This window comes from Sebastes fasciatus, chromosome 16, assembly GCF_043250625.1.
Source record: "Sebastes fasciatus isolate fSebFas1 chromosome 16, fSebFas1.pri, whole genome shotgun sequence".
In the NCBI taxonomy this organism is placed as follows: Eukaryota; Metazoa; Chordata; class Actinopteri; order Perciformes; family Sebastidae; genus Sebastes; species Sebastes fasciatus.
The window spans coordinates 19,099,356-19,119,944 of record NC_133810.1 but is presented as its reverse complement, the minus strand read 5'-3'; the positions used below and the strand labels follow the sequence as shown (position 1 = coordinate 19,119,944).

Sequence of the window (20,589 nt, the reverse complement as noted above, 5' to 3'; positions counted from 1 at the left end):
ACGAGATACCTAGCTCAAGGGAACGAGTTACCTAACTCGAGGGAATGAGATCGAGATACCTAACTCGAGGGAACAAGTTAATTACTCGAGGGAACGAGTTACCTTACTCGAGGGAACGAGATACCTAACTCGAGGGAACGAGATTGAGATACCTAACTCGAGGGAACAAGTTACTAACTCGAGGGAACGAGATAATAAAAATGTTCTCCTAGAGGTCTAGGGGGGCTCCGTAGTATTCATAGTTTTGGGCTGCAGAAGTTTCACTCATATATAGGTAACGGTAGCTATCTAAACGGGGCTAAGGGTCACCTGGCTAACGTTCAAACTGTTAAGCTAAAGTTAGCGGTATTGCTATCTAGTAGATTCAATTGAAATATATATTGTGCTTTTTGGGTATCTGTTACATCTCTACTTTTGTTTAACTTGTATTCACGTTTTCAATACTCTTAACAGAAAGCGCATCAGATAGCGGAGCAAGCGGGAAACTGACCCCTACAGGTGAGGGAGGTGAGGTTAGGTACTTTTAGTGACTTAGTGTTAGCATATACTATGTTTTTTATTTAGCTAGATAGCAATACATACACATGCATTTTATGCTGAAAAAGCATTCAGTATCTCATTTGTTAGTTTAGTCTTATTACAATATATTTAATTACTAAACATTACTGATAAATAAAATAGATAGCTAATGAAAGTTGTATAAGTGGATGTAACGTTATTTTAATAATTTATCAATTTATGTTTTCATGTCTTTTATGCATTTTATGGCATATTTTATGGCATATTTATGGCATATTTACTCCCACATGTCCTGAAATCAAATAGCGTGCAGATGATACATTTCATACTCCTAAGGTTGAGGTTTCACACTTGGAAAACAGTGTCAATTCAATCTGTTAATAAAGTCGTCCCCTCATTATACACATTTTTTTCAAGTGTTATGGCATAATGAGAGTTCTCACTTAATTTGAATATCTTACTTTAGTACAATCATTTATAATTCAACAACATAGTGCAAAACAATGGTCTAGATACCATAACAGGAACATTTGAACCGCTGGTTCAGCTTTGTCAGCTTGCTCCACCTCTTTATGATGCTGTAATGAACAGGAATGAACAGTGTCAATCCCTCTGCCTCATACCACAGCCAGAGAGAGGCACAGGACCCTCACTGCCCTTCAGAAACCTTCACCAACATTGTCTTGCCTTATGTCGTAGGCATATAGGCACCAGGAGTTACAGAACTGACAGACAAACATTTTCCCATTGTTCTCAAGGTTTTGCTTTTAATGCCTTGGGAGAATGGCAGAAGGTGCAGATGGAGAGGAAGAGATTCAGTTCCTACGTACTGTAAGTGATGCTGCCTGACTCTTCTCAAAAAGTTTTTGTAAACTTATTCAGTGGTGTACAATAATTAGCCTTTTGTATAATGAATTGTTGCTTCATGATAGATATTTACTGTGTTGGGTAACTTTCTTTACACAGATTGAACATAGATTGACAAGGACAGGTGGCTGGTTTTGTCAGCATTGTTATCTATTTATATCCACACAAGTCCTTTACTGTTTTGTCTCAAAGAACACTTGTGGTGCCAGGTGACTGTTAATAACAGACTACCAAAAGCATTTAGATACAGTTACATGACAGTATTGTGACATTCTGACACTGACTTACACCACCATATTTTCTTTGACGGACAGTATTTACTTTGATGACATTTAGGACAATTAAAAATTTCTTTTAAAAAGTAATTTGTTGAATCATTAAAAGGAAAATCCATGATAGACAGACTTCAGTTTGGATTTCTATAAGTAGATTGTGTAAGAGGTAGGAAAGTTTAGATTTGTGAATTCAAACAGATCCATCCTAAAGCAAGATTGGAGGCTCATTTGATGACAAATGCTGGAACTAATAATTCATTAATAGTGAATGGTAGTGTTAACTGCTGGGCTCAATTGTACCATGCCTAGTGGTTTTATGCGAGTGTGGATGTTTTTAGCTTGGCTTGTAGGTTGAAGATCTACAACAGACTAATGCTGATATGGTTGTAAAGTTTCAGCAAAAAATCTAAGCAACAAAAACTCCTCCAAATTCCTGTCGATGTAATATCACCATGCTTGTTGCTTGATGTTATTCCAAATTAGATACTTGGTCCTGTTGTTTTTCGCTTTTGGAGAGAATGAAAAAAGGAACAATTTAAGTGTTCTAGGTAGTGTGCTATCATTTGTATTTGTATCAGTAATCTATTTTACCTAGACTAGTCCTTTATCTCGTAAGGAATAACCACCCGTTTCCATATACCTTTTTAGAAAAAATGACATTTTGACAGATTGCAGTGTCCCAAACCTAAATTGTTTGATTGGTGATTACTTAGGCCAAACATCATGCAACACGTACTCACATTGTTGCTCCTTGGAAACAAATGGCCAAAACAGATGGATGTCATCTCTTGCAGAATTGATAACTTACTGTGTGTGATGTCAGTGACCATGTCCCCACCAAAATTGAATATGGGCATATCAGGTCAATCCACACATTTGTTCTCAGGTCTTTGTTCTACTGCAGCTCTCATTTGTGATTTAGGTAACATGTATTTTTAATATTAATATCTTGCTCAGGGAGGTTTCAGTACATTTTGAAGTTCTACTTTGAAGTTTTACAATTTTTACCTTATTGATGTCACAGTTCATGTTAGAAATATTTAGTTTTAATCAGTTTATTTTTGCTGCATTACTCACCGCTGAGCTATCGAATTTCCACTTTAGATCTATGTGCCAAAGTCTGCAGAAGGGCATTGTGGCCTTGCAAGCAGTCTTCTGAATGTAACACTCTGTATTTGGATAGTCAGCGTTGATACTCAGCTATTGTAGATGTTCCACATAGTGTCACTGGACCCTGGTAACTCTAGTCCCGCCGTTAGCGTAAGCCAGGCACTGATTATCTATAGACTGCTTTATTAGTATCACTTGAAACTCAGTTCCTCAAAGCCACTTGATTATAAGTCGTGCAGTCTTTGCTTAAAGAGATGTTTACTTAATATATTGATGACCATGAACTATTCAAATTCAAATGTTTCTTTTACATATTTACTCTAGCAGCTACATACAGGTTGTAATGGTTGCTAGTAATACAGCACTAAAGTAAAATATGTTAACAATGTGTCATAAAGTTACTGTCAGTCTGTGGCTGTTCACCCTGAACTCAGAGGTCTATATATACTGTGTGAGGATTAGCAAGTTCAAAGCTTGGCCCATTTCAGCACCTGCTTACTTCAATCCATGTGGGAACTTTCTAACTAAAGTAGTACGTGTCTAGAAATTTTTGTTATCGGATGCTGGTATCAAAACATTTTTTGCGATTTCTATGGTAGTTCTTACATGGCAAATCCTCTTGCAAATCTTCTTGCAAAAATGGTTGGAATTTTAGTTAAACACCCAGCTGCCAGCCTTATGTCGCCTCTGTCTGTCAGTCAGTCTGTTGGTCTGCCTGTAGACACATTCTTGTCCACACAGTAACTTAGGAACAGAATGACGACAGAAACTTGATACTTATTTCCGTCATATGCTGTGGAAGGATTGTCAATTTGTCGAAGGGTCTCTAATATTTTGCCGAATTGTCTTTAAGGTAGCTACATTGTCAGATGCATTTATTACTTCGATATGTCTGTTGTAAATTATTAGCAAACTACTGACTTGACTTTCACGTCTATAGGTATTTTGTTATTGTTAAGTAAGATATTTGAGTTGTCCATGTGTTCAGGATGAGATAGATGAAGAGGAAAAGACTGCACCAACTCCCCTTTAGAGCACTGCAAACTCATTCATTTTTAATTCTCTTAAATATATTCAATATTTATTTTGCAGAATCTGTTGCCAGTTTACAGTTTTAGAAAGAACTATAATAAGGCACAAACTTCATTAAATTACCTAATAGTTTAACCCAAACATAACATTTGTTACATACTGGCATGTGCCTTGATGACATTTGCAGATAAAAAAACTTCCAACAGCTGAGCATGAAGTTTTGAGCTGAGGTGAATTTTGAATATTCCTCTCCTCAGCAAACTGACTAATTGCAATATCGAATCTATGCAATGCTGGCCATTTTTTCCCCCCTGGCAGTCAAATCCTAAATAGCTGTTGGTTTCCAGAGGGGGATGTGTGAACAGCAGGTGCAGCAGCCTGAAATAGAGATCTGAGGGGGAGTGGCTGGTGTCTTGGAGCCAGTGAGGTGGGGAGATTAGAGCTGGGCCAGTGACAGGCATAGAGAAATACATTAACAGGATAAAAACAACTGAAGGTTTGGAAAAGTTATGTAAGGAAGCAGCTGTTTTGGAGGTTATCTTATTTATGCATTGTCCCAAGTCCCATGTTATTTATATTGTCTCTCTAATTAAAGGTTTGGTGGCGAAAAAGAAATAATTTATGTGGTGATATACAGTCAGGCACTGATACTATCTGTGTTCCTTTGTTAACTGTTTCCTTGATACGTAGCCACCTCTAAATTAGTTTTATATGTCACCCCTCGTAAAAATAGTACAGTTTGTGGCATATGGATTTGACCACTATGCTAACCCATGTAAGAGGTGTTGAAGAAAAATTATTTCAGGTCCAATTCTGTGGCTGGTTCAGATGAGTTTTATTCACTGTGCAGTGGAGACAGAAATTCACAACAAAGCTGTGAGACCAGAGTGAGTTTTTCTGGCCAGGATTATATACAGGGTTAGAGGAAATAACAGGATAAACAAAAGGTGTGAGCTCGTCTGAACTAATCTTTTCAGGAAGGAAAAGTGATATTGACACTATCAGCACCCAAGACCCACTCACTGGGTCTGTCTGAGTGGATTTACATTGGCTCAGTACAACTCAGCAAGAGCAAAAGTGTGATTTCATAAGTAAAGGTGTGACTTCCTGGCCTGGGTTCTCTTCACATCACATCCAAGGTTTCTCTCACAGAGATCTGTTAATCAATGTAATATAGCTTCCCTAAACAGAGCTAGAAAAGGCAGACACTTTAAATCAGGATACATACATAAATAATCTGTTACACAGAAATGAGAGGAATGAACAAAGACTATATAAAAATAATACAGTGAATAAAACTCAGATATATAAAATGTTCTTCTACTGAGGCATAAATTTATCTAAAACGTCAATCTTGTTCCCCATCTCTGCTTGAAGCAAGTGGCTTGATGCCACATTAGCTACTACTAGTATAACACACCGGAATCTCTGACCGAACTATCAGCAGTCGAGTTGCATTGTGGGTAATGTAGGTGCCAAGTTTCAAGGAAGAAGAAGGAATGGACGGAAAATAGCAGTATGCTAAAGACATTATATCTCCTTTTTTTTACATAAGGTTAATGTTCTTTGTGCATTGTCCCTGTTCAAATAAAGAAACATAACATAACAAAAGAGGATGTCTCTTGTTCTGCTGCATCTATTTCTTTAATACTTTTTTTGCTGTTAATTGTGAGTCTGATAATGTTATAGGAGTGCAATGCTAAATCGGGGGAGTATTCTTTTAAGATTAAAGTTGTGTTGCATTAGAATAAATGCAGTTCTCCTTTTGAAAACTGTATTATGCACAATTAGAGTTGGTATAGCAAACATTTGAAAGTAAGTTTAATTATATGTATTTTTTTTATTTAAATTGTTCTTTTGCGTTAAAGTTATCTAAAATCCAAAATGCCAGGTTTCCCTCAGACAATTGTGGCTGGGGACCTTTATTGCATGTCAATCGCTCTTGCTCTGTCCCCATGTTTTCCTGGAAAAATACCCCTGAAAAACCCCCCATCTTCACTTTGGACTTGTTTTGTTTTTGTAGGATGACCAGGTGGTGCTACAGTGCACCGCATCCATTCTTAAGGAACAGATCAAGCTGTGTCTGTCATGTGAAGGATTTGGGAATCGTCTGTGTTTCCTTGAGACCACTTCGAACGCTCAGGTAGTGAAACACGGTTCTTAATGCATTTTATCTCATTTCTTTGAGAACTTTAATTTCCGCTAGTCACCAGGTTTACTGGTTGTCCTGTGTTTCAGAATGTCCCTCCAGACCTGGCTATCTGCTGCTTCATTTTGGAGCAGTCCCTGTCTGTGCGGGCATTACAGGAGATGCTGTCCAACTCTTCTGTGGATGAGGTAAGACACAGTTGAGGGGAATTAGTACCGTTTGGTAAAAATGTGCCTCTTTTCCATGGGATGTACCCATGATATGATAAACAAATGCAATGTATTGTTCATTCAGCAACTGAAACTGAACCTGGTTTCTTTTCTGTCTTCTCCCACCTGCCAACCATAGGCTGTCGATTTGGACAAATGGGTATGTTTGCTCATTCTCCCCTGTTCTCCACTGCTTCAGCCTGAAAGTTCATATCATAACTGCATTGCGGCTGCCTTTTACAGTCTCATTAGTGTTGCCATACATACAGTGTTATCATGCACTTTAGTTATTGTTTTGCTCATTTTCCTCAGCCGTTCTGAGATAATTTAGTTTGCTTCCTATCGCTTGCACTACAATTGCAAGATATGTCTGTGTTTTGTATTCCTCCTTTCTGAGTCTCTAAACCTGCCCTACTGTTATTTTGATATTAACAAGGCAAAGTTGTCCCGTTGAAGGGGTTTCAAACAATTTAACCTCCTGTAATCCTTTGTACATTTAATTGTCTCTTAATCTACTTGCCTCTACCTCCTTCTCCCAGTCGTCACAAGGTGGGGGTCACCGAACCCTGCTGTACGGGCATGCCATCCTCCTGAAGCACACTCACTCCAGCATGGTGAGCACATTTGCAATCAAGTATCCGGTCCTCTCCTCTAAGCAGCAGTTGTCTTCACAATCTTCTATTCTCTAAATTGTTTGAAGTGAATGTCACCTCATGACACTAAGCTGTTATCCCTCTCTTTATGCCGCAGTACTTGAGCTGTTTGACTACTTCGCGCTCACTTACAGACAAATTGGCTTTTGATGTGGGCTTGCAGGAAGACTCCACAGGTGGTTACGAACTTTACTCTCCATTATGTCCCACACACGCCGATGTAGATTTCTGTTTTCTAAATCTATTTGTCTGTCACAGGAGAGGCCTGCTGGTGGACCATCCATCCAGCCTCTAAGCAAAGGTCTGAAGGCGAGAAGGTCAGGGTGGGAGATGACCTCATTCTTGTCAGTGTTTCTTCAGAGCGATACCTGGTAACCATGATTTTATTTCCTTGCAATGTACCGTAAATGACAATTTGTTGTCATTAAATCCTACCAATATAATCACCTGCATTTGTTTTCAGCATCTGTCCTATGCCAGCGGCGACTTGATGGTAGATGCCTCTTTCATGCAAACGCTGTGGACCATGACCCCTGTGATGTCTGGATGTGAGCTGGCTGAAGGTATGTCATTTTATTGCTGCTAAAAAAATTCTCTCTAGTCCATAAAAATGTACACTCTCTCTTAGCAATATGACTCTATTCCTCTAGGTTTTCTGACCGGAGGGTATGTGCTCCGTCTGTTCCATGGTCACATGGACGAGTGTTTGGCAATCCCAGGAGCTGAACAAGGGGACGACCAGCGCAGGTGACCAATATCTTTCATTGCTGTAAATGCCATCAAATATTAAAAGATTGTACTGATTGATTTTGGTTGTTTTAGCTTACACTTTATCATGTCATTCTCAACCATTTTCCAAAGCATACCATATATTTTTCAGTATGTGCTTTACATTATAAAACACGCCTCTGGTGTTGCATATTTGGTGATACATGGTGTAAGGACTGTCCACAGCTGAGACTTGAGTTTGGCTGACAAACAGCCAAATGGCAAAGTTTTTAATGAAAGTTTCTAGAGTGGTCCCTGCTTGCATTTATGATGGAATAACTGACAAATGTTCATTGTGATGTTTTAACTATCAGAAGACAGTTTTAAGTGTCTGCAGGTTGATTGTCATAGTATACTGACATAAACTGAAACCATTGGAAATGAACTGAAATATTTTGGAGTTTTTCAACCTTAAATGTTCTGGTATATGTAGCACGTCATTGACTGGCATGTTGTTGTTTTTTTTTCAGAGTTGCTCATTATGAAGGAGGGGCTGTATGCAGTCATGCCCGATCTTTATGGAGACTTGAGCCACTACGTATCGGGTGAGTGTCTTGATTCCTTGCATTTAAAACGTGTATTACAACAATTCACTTTTAGTGACTTTACATTCATTCATTTGTGCCTGTTGCTAGTTGGAGCGGAGGTCACATTAAATGGGGCCAGTCTTTCCGGGTACGTCACATAACAACAGGCAGATACCTTTGTCTGGATGAAGAGAAAGGATTGCTGTTGGTGGACCCGGAGAAGGCAAATTCCAAGATGTCAGCCTTCTGCTTCAGAATTTCAAAGGTCTTTGTTGTGCAAAGTCAGCTGTGCCAGGAATCTACTAAGTGTTTTAGACTCCATTGTGCCGTGTAGAGATTCTAACCAGCCTTAACGATGAACACACTTTTTATTTAAACTACAGGAAAAAATTGAAGTGATCCAGAAGCGAGATGTGGAAGGCATGGGCACGCCTGAGATTAAGTATGGAGAGTCCATGTGCTTTGTACAGCATGTTTCAACGAGCCTCTGGCTTACATATGCTGCTGTTGATGCCAAATCTGCCCGCCTGGGTCCTCTAAAGAGAAAGGTAAAGCAGAATTATACATCAAAATGATCAACAAAATATAACTCACCAATGAGGGCTAGATCAACAATAACAATTCAAACACATTGAAGTCTGCACTTTCTGTATGTATGTATGTATGTGTGGAGTGTTGAGTATATACTTGTGTTTCAAGAGGACCTGTGTTTAATTCTCAGGCCATACTCCATAAAGAAGGTCACATGGATGATGCACTCACAGTGGCTCGATCTCAGACTGAAGAGTCCCAAGCTGCCAGAATGATTTTCAGTACAACAGGCCTCTTCAATCAGTTCATCAAGTAACACTACTTGAGTTTATTCAAATCTTTGCCAATAGCCATGTTTTTTGTTTTTAAGTTGCAGCATTTTTTTTGTGGTATGTTCATGTTCTTTTCATTTTTCCAGAGGTCTAGATTCTCTGAGTGGGAAAAATAAATCTGCCAACCCCACATCTCTGCCTATGGACACAGTGGTGCTCTCCCTGCAGGACCTCATTTTCTACTTCCGACCCCCCGAGGAAGAGCTGGAGCACGAGGACAAACAGTTCAAGCTTCGCTCCCTCAAGAACAGACAGAACCTCTTCCAGGAAGAGGTTGGTCTAACTACTGAGGGATGACTATTCAAGAAAATGCATAACAGTGGATGTACATTTAGTTTGGTTGATTTATTTCCATTCAACATTTGCATTTGAGCTCTCTACATTTTTCTTGTTTTTAACAGGGAATGATTACTCATGTCCTGGACTGTGTTGATCGGCTCAATGTCTACAACACAGCAGCCCACTTCTCAGAGTATGCTGGGGAAGAAGCTGCAGAGTCATGGAAGGAGATAGTAAATTTACTATATGAATTGCTAGGTATGCCCATCTGGTGATTTGTTCTGTGCATTTGTGATGATTCTAGATAAGTCATTATTATGTTCTCCATATCTGATGCATTAACAATCTTTTCTGTTTCTTTTCTTTTGTGAAGCTTCTTTGATCAGAGGTAATCGTGCAAACTGTGCCCTGTTCTGTGACAACCTTGACTGGCTGGTCAGTAAATTGGATCGTTTGGAGGCATCTTCAGGTACCTAAGATATATTGAGGCACATTTAAATGTACAATGAACATTTTATTTCTTGTTTGTTCTCTCCAAAAGCCAACATGTATTAGACTGATCACTTAACTGTGAATGAGGAAAGCTTGTGTGCTGCTCACTAGTATAAGTGAACACCCTGTCAATTGAAACTGAATCAGATTTTTTACAAACAACAAAATAGGGGGATCAAAATAGTAAGAACATCTGACAATATGATGCAATTTAAAATAATATTCCTACAACAAACACTATCTATGTGAAGCATGCAATGCTTTGTGAAGACTGTAGTAATTGGTGTGTTGCCTTTAATTGCGTTATATTTTTTTTATGTATTCCTGTTATTGTTTCCAAGGATGTATTGTATCGTGCTTTTCTACCATACCATCTAAACATGTATTGCCAGTGTTTATTTATATATTGTAACATTTTAATGACAGGAATCCTGGAGGTGTTGTATTGTGTTCTGATTGAGAGTCCAGAGGTGCTGAATATCATCCAGGAGAATCACATCAAATCAATCATCTCTCTGTTGGATAAGCATGGGCGCAATCATAAGGTCAGGAACATGCAACACTGTTTACTGAGCATGCTGAGCAAACCTGATTGATTGATTGATTGATTGCAGTTCATATATTCTTTAATATATAAAATATTGTAATATATGAAATCTCGATCTACAAAGCAACACCAGAACAATCTTTATCGATGTCTATCTCCCTGTTGTGCCAGGTCTTGGATGTGCTCTGCTCTCTGTGTGTGTGTAACGGAGTGGCTGTAAGGTCAAATCAGAATCTCATCACAGAGAATCTGCTTCCAGGTCGCGACCTCCTGCTCCAAACCAACATCATCAATTATGTAACAAGGTGAGTCTGTTTGTATGAGCACACTCGGTACAGGCTTAAAAAACGTTATGCTCTTTGCTGAAGCCCATCCATCCATCCATCTGCAACCGCTTATCCCGTTAGGGGTCGCGGGGGGGCTGGAGCCGATCCCAGCCGACATTGGGCGAAGGCAGGGTACACCCTGGACAGGTCGCCAGTCCATCGCAGGGCTGACACATAGAGACAGACAACCATTCACGCTCACACTCACACCTACGGGCAATTTAGAGTCCACAATTAACCTAACCTGCATGTCTTTGGACTGTGGGAGGAAACCGGAGTACCCGGAGAAAACCCACGCTAACACGGGGAGAACATGCAAACTCCACACAGAAGGGTCCCAAGACGGATTCGAACCTGCAACCCTCTAGCTGTGAGGCGCCAGTGCTAACCACTGCACCACCATGCAGCCCCTGTGCTGAAGCCCAGTTACCAAAAACATCTGCACTGAGATAGGTATTTGTTTTGTAATCCTCCTTTAGCATGAGACCCAACATCTTCCTTGGAACTTGTGAAGGATCCACTCAGTATAAGAAGTGGTATTTTGAGGTGATGGTGGACCAAGTGGAGCCCTTCCTAACAGCTCAGCCATACCACCTGCGTGTGGGTTGGGCTCTGACGGAGGGCTACAGTCCTTACCCTGGTGGAGGGGAAGGCTGGGGGGGCAACGGGGTTGGGGATGACCTCTACTCCTACGGTTTTGACGGGATTCACCTCTGGTCAGGTAAAGTAAACATGGAATGACTTATTAGTAATCTTTTGCATGCATTTGTTCAGCACCGGCTCAGATGTGGACAATTTATTTCCAAGAACATACAAACTCACACACAAAACTTTTATTGATATCTTCCTGATGAATTTAATTTTGTGCTTTTGTGCCCATACCGCTTACATTTTCCTACATTATGCCTACAAGTTACACAGAAAAACTCCTTAAGATTTTATGTATATTAACACAATCTGAGTTAATTTTCTCTATATGTCCACAGGACGTGTTCCACGTCATGTTGCCACACCCAATCAGCACATCCTGGCAGCAGAGGACGTGGTCAGCTGTTGTTTGGATCTAAGCGTGCCCAGTATTTCCTTCCGTATCAATGGGCATCCTGTTCAGGGCATGTTTGAGAACTTCAACCTGGACGGCCTGTTTTTCCCTGTTGTCAGCTTCTCTGCAGGCGTTAAGTAGGGCATTGTGAATTATAAAATGAAGTATTCATATATTTTTTTCTTTAATAAGTGTAGTATGAGACTAATGTAAATTTTCCACTCTGACTGCAAGGTTGCGATTTCTTCTCGGAGGGCGTCATGGCGATTTTAAGTTCCTCCCACCTCCAGGATACGCTCCGTGCTATGAAGCAGTGCTGCCAAGGGACCGTTTGCGGATTGAGCCCATCAAGGAGTACAAGCATGATTACGATGGTGTCCGCAACCTGATGGGTCCAACTCAGTCCCTCTCACATACAGCCTTCACTCCTGGCCCTGTGGACACTATCCAGGTAAAATCATATTCCATACCTGGTTTTCATCCTCATCTTTTCTACTGCATTGAATTTATTATTCCTATTTCAGATTGTACTTCCTCCTCATTTGGAGCGCATTCGAGAGAAGCTTGCAGAAAATAGCCACGAGTTATGGGCTGTTACTCGCATTGAACAAGGGTGGACCTATGGACCAGTGAGTGTTTTCCTTAGAAAATGTCGCTGTGTACACTAACGATTCCCTTAAAAACATTGATGCATTTTTCTTTTAAAAATCAATGTCAAGTTTCGTGATGACAACAAGAAGCTGCACCCCTGCCTGGTAGATTTCCAGAGTCTGCCTGAACCAGAGAAGAACTACAATTTAGCAATGTCTGGAGAGACGCTCAAGTAAGTTATCTCCCTCGCTTAATTAACAGCACTGTGCTCTCGTCTCTTCGTATTTCTAACGCCTTGTGTGATTCATTTCGAAGGACTCTGCTGGCACTAGGCTGTCATGTAGGAATGGGAGATGAGAAAGCCGAAGAGAATCTGAAAAAGACCAAGCTCCCCAAAACGTGAGCTGCAAGGCATTCATTTATTTTGAATTGTTTTGAGAGATTTCTTCTCTTTTATCATTTATACTGTTAATGGCCTTGTAAAGGCTCTCTAGGACCCGTTCTGATTACAAAACATTGTTTGTTAGTTACATGCAGAGTAGTGGATACAAACCAGCCCCTCTGGACCTCAACCATGTCAAGCTAACTCCAAATCAGAACACTCTAGTGGAGAGACTGGCAGAAAACGGACACAATGTGTGGGCAAGAGACCGGGTTCGCCAGGGCTGGACATACAGTATTGTGCAGGTACCATCATTCTTTTTATGATGATAATATAAGTATAGAAGTTTAAAATAATATATAAGTATGTGTAGATAAATTGATAGCTACATTTTGCATGAAAGTTTATTCTATTACATTTTCATGTATGATATTATTTTCTTGTATAGGATATAATGAACAAGCGCAATCCCCGTCTGGTTCCTTACAACCTGCTCGATGAAAAGACTAAAAAGACCAACAGAGACACAGTTTGTGCAGCTGTTCGCACTCTCATTGGATATGGTTACAACATAGAACCACCTGACCAGGAGAGCAGTAAGTTTGCACTGCTACAAGCAGGATGGCTATTTTTTTTATGTAGTCCTACAAGATTTGTTACTAAAGCTACAGGCGTTTTATTGAAACTACAACCTTTTCTATTAAGTTTTCATTACTGTGTTTGTGTTAATATAGGCGAGCATGGACCAGCAACTGGTGATAAGATCAGAGTGTTCAGAGCAGAGAAATCTTATGGTGTCACACAAGGGAAGTGGTACTTTGAGTTCGAGGCTGTGACAGTCGGGGAGATGAGAGTGGGCTGGGCCCGGCCCAGCGTTCGCGCCGACACTGAACTTGGTGCAGATGAGTTTGCTTATGTCTTCAATGGCTTCAAGGTGGGTGCAAGACCTTGTTTACATGCTTGTAAAGGATTCCAAAGCTTTTCTAATACTAAACTCCAAAATGTTTAATTATTTTAATTATCTTCTTTCAGGCCCAACGTTGGCATGTGGGAAATGAGCCATTTGGCCGTCAGTGGCTATCTGGTGATGTGGTGGGTTGTATGATTGACCTCATAGAGATGAACATCATGTTTACACTCAACGGAGAAATGTTGATCAGCGACTCAGGCTCGGAGATGGCCTTTAAGGATATCGAGATAGGAGAGGGTAAGTACAGTAACAACTAATAGCAAATTAAGTTCTCAGGTTTGTGTTTCTGATGCTGACGATCATGTATGTATCGTAGGCTTCATACCTGTGTGCAGTCTGGGCCTCTCCCAGATCGGCAGGATCAACTTGGGCCAGAACGTCAGCAGTCTTCGGTACTTTACCATCTGTGGCCTGCAGGAGGGATTTGAACCCTTTGCTATCAACATGAAAAGAGACATCACCATGTGGTTCAGCAAGAGCCTTCCCCAGTTCATCAATGCGCCTACTGATCATCCTCACATGGAGGTACTGTGCATTACTTGTTTTGATTAAATATTCCTTTGTTCACATTATGAATACGTTTGTATTCTAGATCACCACCGGCCCCCCTTTCATTTATGCTCTAGGTGTCCCGTGTTGATGGGACAGTGGAAACTGCCCCTTGTCTCAAAGTGACCCACAAGACATTCGGATCTCAGAACGCCAACACAGATCTGCTGTTCTTCAGACTCAGCATGCCAGTTGAGTTTCATGAGACCTTCAAAGTCCCAGCAGGAACCACCCTTCTTACCCGGGCCCTGACCATCCCTGAGGATGAGGTGTTAGAGGTGGACCCAGACTCTGACTTTGAAATACTCAAGAAGTCCGCTACTCGCAAAGAGCAGGAAGAGGAGAAGAAAGAGCCCTCTGTGCCTAAAGAGATCCCGGCCATCAAAAATGGAGAAAATGAGAAGGATGCTTCAACTGAGAAAAGCAAGAAGAAAGGGTTCGTATAGATTCATGTAGAGTGACTTGAGAAGGGGAATATGGGCGAGAAGTGTGGGATACTGTGTGTACATTTTAATATATAGTGAGTAATTGCTGCTGTTATTTACAGATTCCTTTTCAAGGCTAAGAAGGCTGCATTAATAACTCCACCACCTGTTGTTCCCACCATGCCGCGCTTAGTGGAAGATGTGGTGCCAGATGACAGGGATGATGTTGACATCATCCTCAACACCACTACAGTAAGACTATAGCTTATATTTATATCATATTCATAACCACATACAATCCATGCACACTTTTCTCATTTGTGCTTATACCGTTAACTGTAGATACAATAATTATCATGCGATATAAACAATGTTGCCTTTATTACAGTATTTTTCATATTGAACTCCTGTCAGTACTGTAATGACTTTAACATTTGTGTTGAATCATCTTCACCTGTAACTGTTTATTTCCCACCCACCTCCTTCCATTACCAGTACTATTACTCTGTGCGAGTGTTTGCGGGGCAGGAGCCCGGTGGCGTGTGGGTGGGCTGGATTACACCTGACTATCACCAGTATGACCTCCATTTTGACATCAGCAAAGTGAGGAATGTAACAGTCACTGTAGGTGATGATAAAGGAAACATTCACGACAGGTATGTTACTTTTCTCTAAACAGAAAACAAGAACTTGTGTGTTTTCATTTAAGGGGAGACACCACTGGTGAAAAGGGTAAAACATTTAACTAATATACTGTATATCCCCATGAAACTTCCCCAGTTGATTACTTAATTAAGCAATTTTTTGTATTACAATTTTTCAGAAATGTTATGTTTGAATATGCAAATGAGACATTATCTTATTAAATATTTGCTAATTTCCATAATTTTCCAGAACAGAAATCTGAACATTGGATAAAGCCAGGTTCAAATAAAAAAAAAGAAAGAAAAAGTTTCATTTTGTTGACATATTGTCTCACTATGTTTGTTTACTATACATTCAGAGGGTTTTTACAGAGGTAATTTTAGATATCTCTTTTTTATCACTCCATAAACCAGAAAATACTGTTAACAGCCATAAAAAAAAACATTTTCTCCATGTTTTTAGGAATAAAATGTTCTATAAATCAGGCTATGAGTGATATATGAACAAACCCCTCAGTAAAAAACCTTCAGGATATATACAGGGATGAACCTGGAAAGTTTGGTGAACTGTATTTAAGTGCTACTGAAATGGAGATGTCTGGCTTAGAGAAAAAAAGGGAAAAAGCTAATTTTGACAAACATATTGTAAAATTCCATACATTTTGAAGACACTACAGGTGAATAAGGTAAACATTTTTAACTAACATATCACCATGAAACTTCCCCAGTTGATGACTTACATTAAGACAATCGTTTTTTGTATTACAAGTTTTCTTATATGTTATGTCTAAAAATATGCAAATGAGGCATTATCTAATGCTAAGTTTTCGTGAATTTAGGAGAAATCTACAGATGCAAATACACAAAGTGTAGTAAAATAAACACCTAAATGTGTATTTTAGTTGTTTTCCCTCCACTAGTCTGAAAGAAGACATGTTATGGAAGCAAAATATCCCCAAATCTCAAAAACTGACAAGGGCATAACAACAAAAAATTATGTTTTTGCCTGTAGTGTCTGGCCTTAAAATGACAAAAATGCACGTTTTTAAAAAAAAAAAATTCTGTCTTTTTCAGTATAAAACGCAGTAACTGCTACATGGTATGTGGCGGGGAATTCAGCAGCTCCCAGCAGACCCGAGTCAGTCAGGAGGATTTTGTGATTGGCTGTCTTATTGATTTGGACACAGGACTCATGACTTTCACTGCTAATGGAAAAGAGATCAACACGTTTTACCAGGTCAGATAAGCTTTAATCTCGTATTCATACAGTTCCTTATAAAGTCTTGGTCATTTAATGCAACTATGTGATGTTCCCTTCTTGCAGGTGGAGCCCAACACAAAACTGTTTCCAGCTGTCTTTGTTCTTCCTTCCAGTCAGAATATGATTCAGTTTGAACTAGGCAAGCTCAAGGTCAGTCACAAAGAATCACTCCACTCTGCTGAAATCCCCAAAATCAAGACTGCAATTACAAATGGCCTCACTGTCTTCTCTATTACATCATTTGTCATCCTTGACTTGTCTTGCTAGAACATCATGCCGATCTCAGCCGCCATGTTCCGGAGTGAACGCAAGAACCCTGTACCCCAGTGCCCTCCTAGACTGGATGTCCAGATGTTAACCCCAGTCATCTGGAGCCGCATGCCCAACCACTTCCTGGCTCCGGAGACCGGACGCATTAGTGAGAGACTGGGCTGGATGGTGCACTGTCAGGAGCCACTCGCCATGATGGCCCTCCACATCCCAGAGGAGAACAGGTCAGAGCTACATCACTCTGCATTTATCTGTTGCATTGTTAGTAGAGTTGGGTCAATTTCCGGTTTCGCCAGTCCAGTCCGGTGTTCAAGCTTATTTTATGCCAACAGGCTGAACTGGCATTCTTCATTATGACACGTTCTGGCAAATTAAAAAGTAGCCTACATCAGCAACCTGTGCCAACGGCGTCACAACGCTAAATTCAGCTTGTATTGCATTAGTAATAAGAAATATGACAACGTGATTAACTCATTATGTTTGTTTAATATAAGCAAACTAACGGAGCAACTAGTGTCTGATAGGCCGTGCAGAAATTTACTGCCGAGCCGAGGTGACTTCAACATAATGCCGGCAACATGAAGGAGATCAGATTTCAGTAGAGGTGGGAGGGAAGAAGGGGCACACACCAGCTGATTTAAGCGAAGGGGGTTAGCCCTGAAGTTAACAACAACTTTGGCCCAGGATCACTTAATGTGGGCTGACCTTTAAGGGGAGCTATTCTCATTTTAGTGACAAGCCATTCCTGAGTTTTGGTGGAGCAGCTGCTGAGTCAAGTGCGACACCTAGAGATAAAATTCAATATATATTGTGGCTTAATATCAAACCGGTTTGAAAATGTTTACACCGGCCCAACCCTAATTGCTAGGAGTGTAAAATTAATTGCTTTCTTTTTTTTCAGTAAAATGAACCCCTTTGTATCCTCTAGATGTATTGACATCCTGGAGCTGTCTGAACGTATGGACTTGCTAAAGTTCCATTATCATACTCTGAAGCTGTATGGCTTAGTGTGTGCTTTGGGAAACAACCGCGTGGCTCACGCTCTGTGCAGCCATGTGGACGAGTCCCAGCTCTTCTACGCCATAGAGAACACTTACCTACCCGGACCGATGAGGAGCGGCTTCTATGACCTGCTCATCAGCATGCACCTGGAGTCTGCTAAGAGGAACCGGCTGGGAACCAACAAGGAATTCATAGTTCCAATGACGGACGAAACGCGCAGTATCACTCTGTACTCTGACAAATCTCACGCTCTACCTGGGGTTGGCCTCACTACATGTCTGCGTCCAAAACTCCATTTTTCCTCCATTGGGTTTGTTGGAACAGATCAAGACATATACACACTGAGTCCAGTCATCCCCTTACAGGTGAGATTGAGCAGGTTTGGCATTTTAGGGAACTCTTGGGTCAGTAATAATCATAACTTTGCTCGTATTTCCAGGTGTTAAAGACCAAGGCTCTGAACATGCTGACTGAGGCTGTGCAAGATGGAGGTCAAGCCATGAGAGATCCTGTGGGAGGTAGTGTTGAGTTTCATTTTGTTCCAATCCTGAAGCTCATTAGCACCCTCCTCATCATGGGTGTGTTTGATGATGAAGATGTCACACACATCCTGAAGATGCTTGAGCCCACAGTCTTCAGTGGCAAGAAAGCAGAGGAGCTCACCGAGGAGAATGTGAAGGAAGAGAAGGAACAAAAAGCACCCCCAAAAGTAGCAGCGGTGAAGGACGAGCAGCAGGAAGCCGTGGAGGAAGAAGAGGAATTTGAGGATGATGGCATGGGTGAAGAGGAGGAGGAAGAAATGGAGGAAGAGGAAGAATTAGAGACAGAATCCATCATGCCACAGGAAGAAACGGTGGATAAGACTGAGCCAGTAAATGGCGAGAAAGGAGCTGAGGAAACAGAGAAAGAGATTAAAGAGGAAAATAAAGAAGAACAACTAGAGCAAGGACTCTTCCAGATGAAGCTACCAGAGTCTGTCAAACTGCAGGTATGACTGCTTGTCTTAGAATATACAAAAAAAAGCTCTTCCTTCCAGTGATACTGTAAGTGTAGTATCAGTGATTCACTTTACATTTGTCTTTTAGATGTGTGTTCTGCTGCAGTATTTCTGTGACTGTGAGCTACGTCACAGAGTGGAGGCCATCACTGCTTTTTCAGACCAGTTTGTCAGCCAGATTCAATCCAACCAGAGGCAGCGCTACAATGAACTTATGCTGGCCTTCACCATGAGTGCTGCTGAGACTGCCCGCAAGACCCGAGAATTTCGCTCCCCACCACAGGAGCAGGTACACCCACACAAATGCACACAAAGAGAGTAGAGTACATTTGTTACTTGTTTAATGTACTAAGAATTGTTAAGTTAAAGAAAATCTCCATCCAAAAAACACGATTTATAAAAGCTAGTAGGAATCTACCCTCCATTTCTACACTTCTCTGTTCATTGGTGTATTTTATTTTATTCTGGTAGAGAACCGGGCAAATGTAGATGACATAATATCAAATTGAGAACTTTTCAGTGCAGCTAGTATAAAAATGTGCTTTTACCCGGGATATATAGGGGAGAAAGCATGTCCACTATATCCTACCAAAGAAACTCTTTAAAGAACGTGTCACTTCCTAACATGAACCATTTTTGGCTTGTGAAAAATAAAACTAGACTGAGCATGCTTGTACCTTTTCTTGCTGTTGTGTAGGTCAACATGCTCATGAACTTCAAGAACTGTGCTGAGGATGAAGAGTGCCCTGTTCCCGATGAGGTCCGCGAAGCTCTGCTGATTTTTCACAATGCCCTGCTGGCTCACTGTGGTCAGTCTTCATCTACAGTATCAAGTCTACCGACATTTAAAATGAACACTTCAGATGGCTGGTTTAAATAGAAGTTACAGTATCTAATTAAAAACTTCACTCTCAGGTGTCCATATTGAAGAAGAGGAACAAGAGGAAGAAGTGGATAATTCTCTCCGTGGACGACTGGTCCGTCTGTTGGAGAAGGTGAAAAAAATCCGTGAGAAGAAGGTGGAGGTGGAGCTCGAGCCACAAGAAGATAAAAAACCAAGTGAGCCTCTCATCTTTTGCATGTCACATCCAACTGACTGAAGAGTTTTTACCACTCCAAAAACTCTTTTAAAGCCACTTTAACCCTCTGTGACCCATATAGATCCGTTTTTGTCTTTTTTAGGGGGGTTCAGGGGGTCTTTCTTGGGAGATAGCAGGTCAACAGTATATGTCACATAGAAATGGTGTACATCATCAGAAAGCTGGGAATTTGAAGATTAATTTGAGATGCAGCTCAGCTGTGTTAAGTTGTTTTAGTTTTAAATCAGAAATAAACATGAATTTATTAATTTAAATAAATTGTGAAAATGTACAAGGGCTAAGATTGTTAGTTCAATAACTCCAACGACAACTTTGCATAGTTAGACTTTACTCAAACTTGAGCTCGACATCAACAACAGCGGCCACAGCCAGCACATCGACAAAACGTAAAGTAATACACTTAACACATGCGCAGTAGGTAACACATGCGCAGTAGGTAACACATGCGCAGTAGGTAACTAAGCACTTAACAAACTCCCCTTTTTCTTTAAAGAAAAACAGTCACAAAAACAAACATTACTGTTATTTAAAACCTTCAACATATACACAGGTTTAAAGATGCAACTTTAACGACAACAGTTTGACGGTAGAAAGGTTTTTTGTTGTATAGTCCATTTAGTCTTTAAGTCGGCATACACCTTCACTGAGAGCCCTCAGTAGAACAACTGCTGATGTGCCCTTCTTAGTCAAGCAGTCAGCAAGCTGCTCCTTGGTAGCTGACCACATGATCTGCTGGATAG

The 20,589-nt window shown here is 40.6% G+C and overlaps 1 protein-coding gene across 3 annotated transcripts in view; it reads left to right on the top strand.

The window, feature by feature from the left end:
• The first annotated feature begins 1,148 nt into the window (after window positions 1-1,148).
• Window positions 1,149-20,589, top strand: part of LOC141753343 (ryanodine receptor 1-like) — a 73,283-nt gene continuing 53,842 nt past the window's right edge. For all 3 annotated transcript variants that reach the window (XM_074611916.1, XM_074611915.1, XM_074611914.1), the window contains exons 1-40: window positions 1,149-1,350; window positions 5,827-5,946; window positions 6,042-6,140; window positions 6,301-6,321; window positions 6,701-6,775; window positions 6,912-6,990; window positions 7,073-7,185; window positions 7,278-7,377; window positions 7,465-7,561; window positions 8,053-8,127; window positions 8,218-8,374; window positions 8,493-8,657; window positions 8,831-8,952; window positions 9,059-9,245; window positions 9,374-9,509; window positions 9,625-9,720; window positions 10,170-10,288; window positions 10,462-10,595; window positions 11,096-11,337; window positions 11,603-11,795; window positions 11,893-12,109; window positions 12,183-12,287; window positions 12,378-12,481; window positions 12,565-12,648; window positions 12,777-12,936; window positions 13,080-13,227; window positions 13,366-13,565; window positions 13,664-13,838; window positions 13,918-14,126; window positions 14,228-14,586; window positions 14,698-14,827; window positions 15,071-15,231; window positions 16,294-16,456; window positions 16,544-16,630; window positions 16,748-16,974; window positions 17,679-18,117; window positions 18,192-18,740; window positions 18,838-19,038; window positions 19,447-19,558; window positions 19,665-19,808. In XM_074611916.1, coding sequence (XP_074468017.1) covers window positions 1,303-1,350; window positions 5,827-5,946; window positions 6,042-6,140; window positions 6,301-6,321; window positions 6,701-6,775; window positions 6,912-6,990; window positions 7,073-7,185; window positions 7,278-7,377; window positions 7,465-7,561; window positions 8,053-8,127; window positions 8,218-8,374; window positions 8,493-8,657; window positions 8,831-8,952; window positions 9,059-9,245; window positions 9,374-9,509; window positions 9,625-9,720; window positions 10,170-10,288; window positions 10,462-10,595; window positions 11,096-11,337; window positions 11,603-11,795; window positions 11,893-12,109; window positions 12,183-12,287; window positions 12,378-12,481; window positions 12,565-12,648; window positions 12,777-12,936; window positions 13,080-13,227; window positions 13,366-13,565; window positions 13,664-13,838; window positions 13,918-14,126; window positions 14,228-14,586; window positions 14,698-14,827; window positions 15,071-15,231; window positions 16,294-16,456; window positions 16,544-16,630; window positions 16,748-16,974; window positions 17,679-18,117; window positions 18,192-18,740; window positions 18,838-19,038; window positions 19,447-19,558; window positions 19,665-19,808 — 6,352 coding nt within the window. In that variant the 5' untranslated portion in view covers window positions 1,149-1,302. The remainder of the gene's footprint in view (window positions 1,351-5,826; window positions 5,947-6,041; window positions 6,141-6,300; window positions 6,322-6,700; window positions 6,776-6,911; window positions 6,991-7,072; window positions 7,186-7,277; window positions 7,378-7,464; window positions 7,562-8,052; window positions 8,128-8,217; window positions 8,375-8,492; window positions 8,658-8,830; window positions 8,953-9,058; window positions 9,246-9,373; window positions 9,510-9,624; window positions 9,721-10,169; window positions 10,289-10,461; window positions 10,596-11,095; window positions 11,338-11,602; window positions 11,796-11,892; window positions 12,110-12,182; window positions 12,288-12,377; window positions 12,482-12,564; window positions 12,649-12,776; window positions 12,937-13,079; window positions 13,228-13,365; window positions 13,566-13,663; window positions 13,839-13,917; window positions 14,127-14,227; window positions 14,587-14,697; window positions 14,828-15,070; window positions 15,232-16,293; window positions 16,457-16,543; window positions 16,631-16,747; window positions 16,975-17,678; window positions 18,118-18,191; window positions 18,741-18,837; window positions 19,039-19,446; window positions 19,559-19,664; window positions 19,809-20,589) is intronic.